Genomic DNA, 11,507 nt, shown 5'->3' with positions numbered 1-11,507 from the left:
CTGTGTGTCTTTTTGATTCATTTATATCTTTTTGATAATATTTTGTCTCCTTTGCATCTCTTTTTTGGGAACTTTTGTCTCTTAAAGGTTTTTGTCTGTCTCTTTTTGGGCACCTTTCTCTCTTGTTGTAGTCTTTTGACATCTCATTTCAGCTATTTTGCATTTGTGGAGTCCTCTAACAGTCCCTTAGGAGTTGATTTTGTGTCGCTTTCTTTTTTCAAGCACTGCTTAAAATTACTGATGTGATTTACAAAAACTTTCAAGACTCTTTTACCTATGTGAGTAAAAACAGGTTTTAACTTCACTGCAACTCTGTTGTCTTTCCAGGGAGCCCAGTGGTTAGTGTCTTTGTTTTGAAAGACATGCAACTACAGAAAGGACTTAAAGTACTTTTCAAAAAAATCATTAACTGGTTGGAACACTTATTCATCCAGATGGTTAGAGGAGACTTTCAGGATTGTAGAGATACATCCAAAACAAGAACACTAAGTGTAATAACTTCTGAGAAAACCCACTTGGTCCATCCCGGGTGTAGTACCAGATCACAGAGCCACCAGTACAGCAGCAGACTGTAACAGAAATGTTTTAGGTAATATTGTCGGTACGGTTTGCATGTCTTCTATGTGCAGTGAAACACACAAACTATTGCTTCACTCACAGCATGTGACTTTAGTAAAACCCTCCTCTCAGTGCTACATCTCCGGTCTTGTTCCGCTCTTTCAGTTTGTTCCCCCCACATGCATTGCAACACAATATGTGTGTCTGTTAGTATCATCAGAGCAGCACAGCGAAGTAGAAACCTGATTGAGAGGGAAGATTACAGAGAGGAAGAGGAATAAATGTTGCCTGTATAGTTGTGGGAACAGAAACCATGAATGTGTTCACACATTTATTAATCAAACAAAAATGCTGAATCATTATATTACCTCTACGGAGCTGAAATAGGTCAAGAACTGTCCCTGCAGCTTTATTGAGCTTAGGGTGTCCTTTCTTGATAAAGAGGATCTGGGCATGACTCATGTTAACTGAACACTGGGTGGATGCTGCTTGCCAAGTACTTACGGTAAAAGTAGAACTATTAATAATTAAAAAATTAAATTAGACAAGTAAACGAGTGTATACTGCATCAATACTTAACATAATCAAGACAACCCATGCTGGCTGTACCTTATATAAATGAGTACAGTAATCATGGACTTTGTACAGTCGAGACACTTGGCTTTTAGACAAATATTATTAAACTGAAATAACTGTGGCTCTGTGTGATTCTACATGGTCAGGGAGGGCCACTGAACTCTGGCATATAGGGTGCAATGGTGAGTGAGAGCTTTGCAGGCGAGAACAAATCTCAAAGAGCCATGGCACACAGTGTCCAGGGTGGCCAGGGCATGCATATACACCAGATCACTGTAGTCGAGTAGAGGGAGGATTTTCCCAGCAGCTAAGGTTTCAACGTGAGGTCGAAAAGTTCAAGGTTCATCAATTAAAATACAAAAATATTTGTATTGTGTCACGAGTTCAATCTGAGTGCCCTACAGGGTTTTAATGATAAGAAAAGAATAGAAAACAGCATCATTTTAGTTTTTGAGGCATTCAGCACAAGTTTTAAACCAAAATCAAAAGCAGCCTGCAAATACTTGAGAGACTGAGCTAAGGTAGCACCACAGCAGTAAATGACAGCATCGTCAGCATAAAAATGAAGCTGCGTATGTGGAATGTTATGACCCAGGCTATTCAGATAAATAATAAATAAAAGTGTATCCAGGACAGAATCTTGGGGGACCCCTGATCTGACATGTACTGACTGATAAAATAAACATGACAAATGGTTTAAAAATGATTATGCTTACCAGTCTGTTTCTGATAAACATTGTATACATTGCTTTCATCAGTGAAAGTATTTTGTGTCACATGATTGCAAGAGAACAACTTGTGTTTTGAAAAACGCTCAGGTTCTGAGCAAATTTTCACAGAATATTATCATATTTAACAAATTGCATTCTCTCAGTTTAAATACTTGCATTAAAACAAAAGACCTGAATTACATATTTTGAAATTGAACATATTCAATTGAAACTGAATTCAGTTCCATATGCAGTTTTCAAAATGTAAAGTCAGTTCTGTAAATCAGGTTTAGTTCTTGTAATTCAAATTCAGTTCCAAGTGATATATTTCTGCCTTCAGACTTCTGTGAACAGCAGCATTAAACAAGTCTTGTTTAAGGTATTACTGGTGGATACAATCACCTGTGAAATATAAGGGAACATATAATACCAGCCCCACAGTAAATCTTTGCTTTGTGATGTTTATGATGAAGAGTTTTTGTTTAGCACACATTTGCTGACCATCTTTGCATGACTGCATCTAGCGTTTGAGTACTAAACAACACATTAGTACTGCATCACATTGTACATGTTTTTGTTGTTTTTGCACATATACGTACGACAGATAAAACTCAAAACAGACATAACCATCTATGGCCTCATAGTGTGAGGTGAGTTTTAACTTTTTTTAAATAAATGTACTGTTTTAGTTCACACTTAGTGCCCACATAGCAGGGTTTCTTAGCGTTGGAGGCAGCTGTTTACAGACAGATGGTTCTAAAAAAGCCACTGGACTCTACATGCTGGCACAGTTAAACATTTAGAAGCTGCAGTACCAGGCAGGCAAAGGGAAGGAGAACCAACACCCAGAACAGAAGGCAGAGAGGAGGAGTTCAGTGTCTTTATTAGAGGAAATGAGGGAGGTTTGCAGAGGCACAGATAGAGGCTCATGATCTGGCACACCAGCAGGTGAACAGGGCAGGTTTACTCACTACTGGGAAGCCGGTGTGTGAGTGGGAGTGGTGAGGCTGGAGATGAGGGGTTACATCAGGGCAGGAGAGTCAGCTGACTGGGGGAAGAATGTCTGAGGACATCTGGTGGACGGAGAAAGACTGAATGAATACTGGAGCTAAATGCAGGCTTGTCACCAAAATCAGCTGTAATGTTGTCCTTTCAGAGCCTTATTATATTTTTATTTACATATAAGAAAAATATACTAATAATAATTATTATTATTGAGAGTCAATCTGATGAATAATATTAAAAAAAAAAAAAAAGGTTAATAAAAAAAAAAAGAGTTATAAAATCCAGAGTGACAGCTTCACTGTGATTCTTTTGTCAGTCTGTTAGTCTGTTAATCAACTAATAGCTTCAGCTCCTACTTTATTTATGGTCGGGTGGTTCAATCTCTAACAAAATATTACATTTTTAGAGTTGAATATATTTCTTTGCTTGTTAAAATATAACAAAATGTAAAACTTTAAGATGAATACAGGGGAGTAAAAGTACAGTGTTTTTAATCGGAGGTGTGTTCAGGGGCATTAAGATAAAGTGGGTCGTGCGGCGCCATCTTGAGGCTGTCCTGCATCTCTCACTTGTAAACATTCTTCCTTCAGCCATCACAGCAGTTTGCAGATCCCAGAAAGGAAATGAGTAGTCCGGTGTGCTGATTTATATGCTATTTCCGTACGAGTCCCGATGGAAAGTTGCATCAGTCGCTTTTATCGGCCACATCTTCCTGTCCAAAGTTATCGTCAGAGCGACAACCTTCAGACTTAATTATTGCTTTATAGTGTCGGCGAACATCACAGGCTACCTTCACATTTATGCTGCGGCCCTGCGTCGACACGTTCACCGTCCGGTTGATCGAGACTCCGCTGGATTAAACTTTTCTGCAGCGACGAACGAGCTGAAGATGAACCCGAGCAGCGCGACCCGGAGCGGGAAGACCTTCCTGTTCACATCCGAGTCAGTGGGAGAAGGACACTCGGGTACTGAACACCACACACATGAATGGATCAAGTTCTCTGACTGCACATGTCGGAACATGTCTGCACTTGTTTATACACAGTCAGCGCTCTGCACATGTGTGACTCCATATAGGTCGCTTTAAGTTTTCTTAAAAACAAAGTAAGACACCGGATGATTCTAGAAAATCTACCAAACAGATATCCATCCATCCACCGCTTAATCCTCACTGGGGTCGCGGGGGGCTGGAGTCTATCCCAGCTGATGCCTAATAGATATGAGAAATTACAATTAAGGAGGAAAATGACAGTATAGACACACACACACACACACACACACATATATAATTTCACTACTATATTATATAGTTATATATATATATATATATATATATATTTAAAATTGTAGTTCTAAATATAAGTTCAAATTTTCTCTATCCAGCCAGGAATCAAATTCTGAATCATTTATTTGTAAAGTTTGAATGAAGTCAAATTTTAAATCTACTGAGTCTGAAAGTACACATCATTTGTATTTTTTCATGTAGGAAGTGTTTAATGTTTAATGGACTCTTTAATTTCGTGCACATACATGATTATGTCACTTTAAAATTTGTCCTAAAATTCCTAGAAAATGTAATAACAACTTGACCTCGGGGTCCTCTATTACAGCTACAGCCCTGACAATACTGCATTCAACAGCACTACATGTTTGAGGCCTCTGCTCCTGTTCTCTTATACATTTATTTGTGTTCACAGATAAAATGTGTGATCAGATCAGTGACGCTGTACTTGATGCATACCTGAGAAAAGACCCCGACTCTAAAGTGGCCTGTGGTGAGTCTTCTGTTGCTTGATATTGATGCGATCATGTTAGTCTTCCTTACACAGGTTTCTATACAGATGTCGTGCAAATATTCACTGAAAATCTGCAAAAGAAAATGCAAAATAATGTGTGTCCCTATGTATTATGGTAATGGACATTATATTAGCCATTTGGTGTGTGGACCTATCTTTATAACAACAGGAGGAGGCATGAAAAGAATATAGCTATTCACTACGTGTGTGAACCCAGTGATAAGGTAAACTGCTTTGACAATTATTGATAAAGCAGTGTTTGCTCTTAGATCAAAGTTCAGTGCAGCATGATCTCGCCAGGTCATCAAACACATTCAGCTCCTTCATTTATAATGAGTCTATGGTTTTTCCACAGAGTTCCTCTTGTTTGCCTCTTTGATTAATTCTACATGAAGCTGCTTCAGACCTGAAAAAATACACAAGAATGAACAATTTTAGAGAGTTTATTTTCCTTAATTTAATGAAGTCTCATTAAGAATAAAGTCCCTGCTTCAAGAGAGACATGGCCAAGAAGGTTCAGCTGAAATACTAGTGATCGACTGATTTTATGTCAATGCTGCTATAGTATTGATCATTAGTATTCACTGAGACTGATAACCAGTATTTAGAACTGGTACACATTTCCAGTAAAAATGAAAACCTTACTGTCAAAATTTTGAATAACACAAACTTCAACCAAAAACACCTGGTTGAAATGCCTTTGTTTATCCATGTTATAATTCTGTTTATTTAAAATAGAACTTTGCAGTATTTATCCTTCAGTGTCAATTGGCTATTAATTGTCAAGTTGTGCTAATCACTAATAACAAGAAATGAGAAACAAAGACCACTGTCACACACCGTAAGAAAAACACCAGGTTGAAATATGGATGGAGTATACACCATGTAATAAAAGACTAAGTCCAATAAGATGCTCATACAGTATAGCCAGAGTCTGATGGAAGAAGGAACAATGAATTAAAAAGCAAGAAAAAAACCAGCAGTACTGTTTTCCAGAGTAAAGCTAAATAGTATTAAAATGTCAAAGAAAAACACAAATGATATAAGATAAGATATGCCTTTATTTATATACAGCGCAAGGCTTAGAGGAACTTTTGGTGACTGCCCAAAGAATGCTCCCAAGGTCCAAAATGATAAGAACTTTATTTATTTATTTTCCTTGTTTGACAATTGAGGTCCCATTTACTAAAGCATGATAGACATTTTTATCAAAGGGTCAGAAATACGAGGAAAACGCATAGATTCTTGTCACGTAATACATCGAGTGATCCTGCTGTTGTCCTTCAAAGGCCCGTTTTGAGTCAAGAAATACTCTGACGGCCATAAAAATGGAACACATTCTAAAACTTTCTTGTTATTCTTAATGTGTCCGACTCAATGTCTTGTTACAGAGTGTGTAGCGAAGACGGGGATGATTTTACTGGTGGGAGAAGTGACATCTAAAGCCACTGTGGACCTCCAGACAGTGGTACGAGATACTGTGAAGAAGATCGGCTATGACGACTCTTCAAAAGGTTCAGCAGGGTTCTTATTTGATCAAATTTAATGAATGCTTCAAGGAAACATTCTCATTTTGGGCAAACTGTGATGTGCAGGTTTTGACTACAAGACCTGCAACGTGCTGGTGGCTCTGGAGCCGCAGTGTGTGGAGATATCGGACTGTGTGTTTGAAGGCCGGGACCAGGAGGACATCGGTGCTGGGGACCAGGTTCATGATTTCACCTTTTATTATCATGTTTTACAACTTTGAATGAATTCTGATTGGTTTGGAAAAGATAAGAGAAGGCAGCATAACATAAATGAAAACTATAATAATCCCAAAGCAAATTATTGTGGGTTAGGGTTATTGCTAAGAAACAAGAAATTACAATAACCTAAAAATAAATGCAGTGCCTAATAGAAAAGCAATAAGATATGAGTACAATATATTACTAAAACTAAAATACAGTTGAGTAAGCTCAAATATGACTAGAATAGAAAAGTAAGAAGTAATACTGGAAAGTGATACTTAAGTAAGGTATTAGGAATGCTGTGATACACAAAATTCAGTTTAGTGGGTTTTTACTACAGCAGAGAAAATAATTTAATTGCTTATGCAATGCCTCTTTTGATAACTCTGTAAAACGAAAAAGGTTTTAAGCACACAAAATAGGATTGTTTTCATCCTTTAGGAACCTGCACAGTGCTGGTACAGAGAAAAAACATCACTGGACAGTTTTCTATTTCAGCAACTTTATGAACATTAAACATTATAATCAACATGGAAACACTTGTCTCTTCAAGACTACCAAAATCTTTTATTGAGCCTCAGTAGAAGCTGGTTCTCAAAGTTCTTTGAATGAAGATGTGCCCTTTTGGGTCTGAAAACCAGTCCTGCAGTGCTAAAAAGTCTCTCGCAGGCAGCTGAGGCAGGCAGGGGTGTGTTGAGCTTCAGTGACAAATTGCACTCTGCTGAGGGCTGTACTAGCAAGTTTGACAGAGCCAGGCTTTCTTTGTGTAAGCCGAATCGACAAAACCGAAAGCCCCAGCCAGAGATTACGGGTATCACGAAGGTGGTTATCAACTTTCTTTATCAACTCAGGTTTTCTGTTTCAGACTCTGGGTGCGTTTACATAAAAGGGGGCGTTTAACGCGTCACATGACTCTTCTTCTGCACTAAATGAAACAATCGTCTGCAGCTGCTTCAGTCAACATGTTGTTTTAACGGAGAACAGTGAGGAATATTTATATATAAACGCCTCAACTGCAAATGGTGCAAGACAGGAATGCTGGTATAAAACTGTTAAACATTTTAATATATAATATTTTACTGATGCAGCTGCTGATTTCCAACTGACAGCTGCACGTTAAAGTTAAACTTTAAACTTCATACATTTAAACATGATCTTGTATTGAAGTGCATTTAGGTCTGACACTGTCCCATAATGCAGGAAATCACTTTAATTTTTGGCCCAATCAGAGCAGAACTAATGTTATTGATTGAATATTGTCTGTAATGAATACCAGCAGAATAATCCATGTTCTTGAATTGAAAAAATTGAATTTCCCTTCTGGGATAAATAAAGTATTTTTCATTTCATTTCATTTCATTTCATTTCTAATCTGTTCTATCAGCTGCAGTAGCAGCAGAGTAAACGGACCTGACAGCAAATCAGAACCAAACATAAAAACATATTTATGTGATTTCTGCATTGCCAATTTAAGATGTTGGGTTCCCATGGCAACGTGATATTTACAGTAGGGCTGGACCCGAACATCCAAATATCCGAATATTTGGTTGTTGTGGTGGTATATGATATATATTCGCCTGCAACCTGCCCCAGCCTGCACCCCGTCACCGATGGTGGCAACAGAACTGTGACCGCCAACCTAAACTGGCATCAGCAGCCAAGTACTGCCTGTGCGGAGCGCTCGGTCTCCGTCTATGTCGACTGTGCGATACTGTAACTACACAGCTTCATTCAGTGATATTAGCAACACACAACTCAGCATGTTCACAGATAAACACATTCCCTCAGCTGAGAATCTGTATCGCTCATAAATAATAGTCAGGAAACAATCTGGTTAAAGGGAGATGCTCTTTCCAGCCGATTTAAATATGAAGCTCTGAACACAACCTGCTCCTGACCAGGTTAGCGCCACAGCATCAGTTACCATGGAGATCTAGCCAGGTAGAAAGAGAGTAACCTTCGTGATTCTGAAAACTCTGGCTTTAAGCTCAACATACCTTGCTAACCCACTAGTCTCGCTTCGTGGTACAGCCCTCTGGGAAAGAAGAAGATGTTTGTTGTTGCATGTTTTACGTCATGTCCGTGGAGGTTGAAACAAGTAACGAGCCAGTTTTGAGAATGTAAGGAGTAGAAAGTACAGATATTTGTGTTCAAATGTAGGGAGTAAAAGTAAAAAGTCGTCAGAAAAATTAATACTCAAGTAAAGTACAGGTACCTGCAAAATCTACTTAAGTACAATAACAAAGTATTTGTACTTTACTTCCCACCTGTGGACACCAGTAGACCAATCAGCAATTTCTCATAAAACTGCATTCAAAATGCATGAATATCTCTTATCTTCAATTGGAAACTGTCGTATTCACTTGCATTTGAAGTTCTAAATGTGAAATACACCTTTACATGACTACATATGATCATAAGACTGGGTTTTCATCTTTATCGGCTGTCTTTCTTTTCAGGGTTTGATGTTCGGCTACGCCACAGATGAGACTGAGGAGTGTATGCCTTTAACTCTCCTGCTGGCTCATAAACTCAACTACAGGATGAAGGAGCTGTCACGCAGTGGAGAGTGTCCCTGGATCCAACCGGACTCCAAATCACAGGTCAGCCACTTCAGCAGTAACCAGGGGCATCTTAAAAGACTACAGTATCTCTCTCCTCTGTGTTGTTAGTTCTAATAATATGTATTGAAACATTCACTTAGCTTTCTAGCGTCTGTTCTGCAGGTCACAGTGGAGTATCGAGACAACATGGGAGCCATGGAACCGCTGCGTGTCCACACTGTGGTCATCTCAGTTCAGCACAGCCCTAACATCACCCTGGAGGAGATCAGACGCAACCTGATGGAGAAGGTGGTGAAGGTCGTCATTCCTGCCAAGTACCTGGATGATAAAACCATCTACCATCTGCTGCCAAGTGGGAAATTCCTCATAGGAGGCCCACAGGTTAGTATTGATTACACTACATCTTCGTCCTCTAAACTCCAAGCAGTTTCTGGGCGTTTTCCATTCCTGTCACGTTTTTATTTACTGTGGGCTCATTTTTCACTGTGATATAAAGTCCTGCACCTCTATGCAAACAGCACAGCCATGACTATAAGTAGAGAAGATCAGAAATGTTTTCTGTGTTATATGACACAAGTTATGCATGGACACAGCATGTTCAAAATTTTTACCAAGTGCCACAGGTGTTACCAATACTAGAAAAAATGTTTGCTCTGCATACTATGGATGTTTTTCAACTTACAGGTTTAACTTGGTTCCATACTTGTCTCCATTCTGCTCCATGTAAACACAGCCTGCAGTTCAGCCCTCTTCAGTTAAAGAGTTCCTAAAATTTGTCACGTGACTGCTGGTCGCAGCAGAACATGTTTTAGTCTTCTACAGAATCTGTTTAGAGAAAATTGGTAATTTTTGGACATTTTTTAAAATAAGACATGTTAAATAAGGTGATTCTAATGAAATATCACAATTTTTAGCTTAGATTTTGTTAATTTTCTTGACCAAACGGCACAGATGATTTTTATCTTGCTCTGATAAATTGTGTAGCTTTCGCCATTTTCTTTTTTCAAAAAACCTCTGGGTTTTGAGGTCTAGTAGGTTAAGCCAAGCCTTTCTAATTGGATGTGGTGGTGCATGACTTGACTTTAATGTTTTTGAACCAACAGGGTGATGCAGGACTGACAGGACGTAAAATCATAGTGGACACCTATGGAGGATGGGGCGGGCACGGAGGAGGGGCTTTCTCTGGAAAGGATTACTCCAAAGTGGATCGGTCTGGAGCTTATGCAGCACGCTGGGTCGCCAAGTCTCTGGTCAAAGCTGGACTGTGCAGGAGAGCCCTGGTTCAGGTGAAGATGTTTACAGCTTCGGGTTCCTCTTGTTACTCACATTTTGTGTAATACAATTCAAATAACTATACTGCAGCTATTGTGCATCATTTTACTTTTTTTAAAAAAGGGAATAAACCTGCTTTTGGACATATTGGGAGAAAAAAAGAATCTTAACATAAAGTCTTAAGGCATATTCACATTGTCTGGTAGCTATGCCTGACCTCAGTCTTTTAATGATGCAACCCATTTTCAGTACCGGGTCATTCCAACACACTGTGGTGTTGCTCCACTCTCTCTGATTACAATCAGATTTTACTTATTTGTTATTTTGGACTAAAAACATGTTCTGTGAAAAAGTACTATAAAATATTTTGGCTTAATTTTTTGAATTTCTTAACATTTCAGACCTTGGATCCATATATCCATATTTCAGTTGCCAATACAGTTTTGGTTGGCATTTTATCAACTTTTGAGGCCTCTAACATCAGTAGACTATAGCATTTGATGTGTGCCAAAAAGGGCCAGCCAAGCTCTCAGTTTATTGCTATTTGACCTTCCAAAATACTATAACCGAGGCAAATATCACAGAGCTTTCACCCAGGACACTGAGGTTCATGTCCTGTGTCAAATCATCATTTTTTCCACTTTGTTTAATTTTATTATGTGTCCTAAGTTTTTCATTTTCACTGGCTGTTTGATGAAGTTTAGGCACCAAAACTACTTGGTTAAGTTTAGTGTGACATGTTGGGAGTGAAATCAGGCTGTTGGTGTTTGTTGTTGTAGTCACAGATGTTCTTACTCTTGTCATGTTCATGAAATCAGTTTGCCAAGTAGATCCCATCTTGTCTTTACCTCATGAGCTCTACCTGGAGGATATTAAGTCTTTGTCATGGTGCCTCTTGCTAACTAAACCCATACAATGGTCTCTGCTTGCGAACATGAAATACCCATAGTCTTAGTGACCGCCTCCTAAGGTCACTGTAGTATTGAACAGTAAGAGGCTCCACCTGGTTTAACACAGTACACCCTCCCCTCTCCACACTACATTTCAGACAGCATTCTACTGGAGCTTTAAAACAAGGTTCATGACTACCTACGTAGCATTAGGGAACAACCTGGATGCAGAAATGCTTTCAATCATTGGATTGATTCTAATAACTTAAATGTGTATTTTCTTGGAAAATAGTATCAATTAGAGACTCGGTATCAGGAGATAATAAATACTAAGTGGTTCAAGAAAACATTCCTGCGGTTATTATTTGTGTCGACTGTGTGGCACATCCTCATAACTTTTATCTAT

At 38.8% G+C, this 11,507-nt stretch overlaps 1 protein-coding gene across 1 annotated transcript in view; it reads left to right on the top strand.

Annotated features, from left to right (window-relative positions):
• Positions 1–3,153: 3,153 nt before the first annotated feature.
• mat2al (methionine adenosyltransferase II, alpha-like) overlaps positions 3,154–11,507 on the top strand; it is a 12,859-nt gene continuing 4,505 nt past the window's right edge. The window contains exons 1-7 of the mRNA XM_008300812.1: positions 3,154–3,814; positions 4,547–4,624; positions 6,037–6,159; positions 6,241–6,353; positions 8,835–8,978; positions 9,102–9,320; positions 10,043–10,225. Coding sequence (XP_008299034.1) covers positions 3,499–3,814; positions 4,547–4,624; positions 6,037–6,159; positions 6,241–6,353; positions 8,835–8,978; positions 9,102–9,320; positions 10,043–10,225 — 1,176 coding nt within the window. The 5' untranslated portion in view covers positions 3,154–3,498. The remainder of the gene's footprint in view (positions 3,815–4,546; positions 4,625–6,036; positions 6,160–6,240; positions 6,354–8,834; positions 8,979–9,101; positions 9,321–10,042; positions 10,226–11,507) is intronic.

Source organism: Stegastes partitus, unplaced genomic scaffold (genome assembly GCF_000690725.1).
Source record: "Stegastes partitus isolate 25-593 unplaced genomic scaffold, Stegastes_partitus-1.0.2 Scaffold1594, whole genome shotgun sequence".
Classification (NCBI taxonomy): Eukaryota; Metazoa; Chordata; class Actinopteri; family Pomacentridae; genus Stegastes; species Stegastes partitus.
The sequence above is the reverse complement of the archived record's forward strand: the minus strand, read 5'-3'. Positions and strand labels throughout refer to the sequence as shown.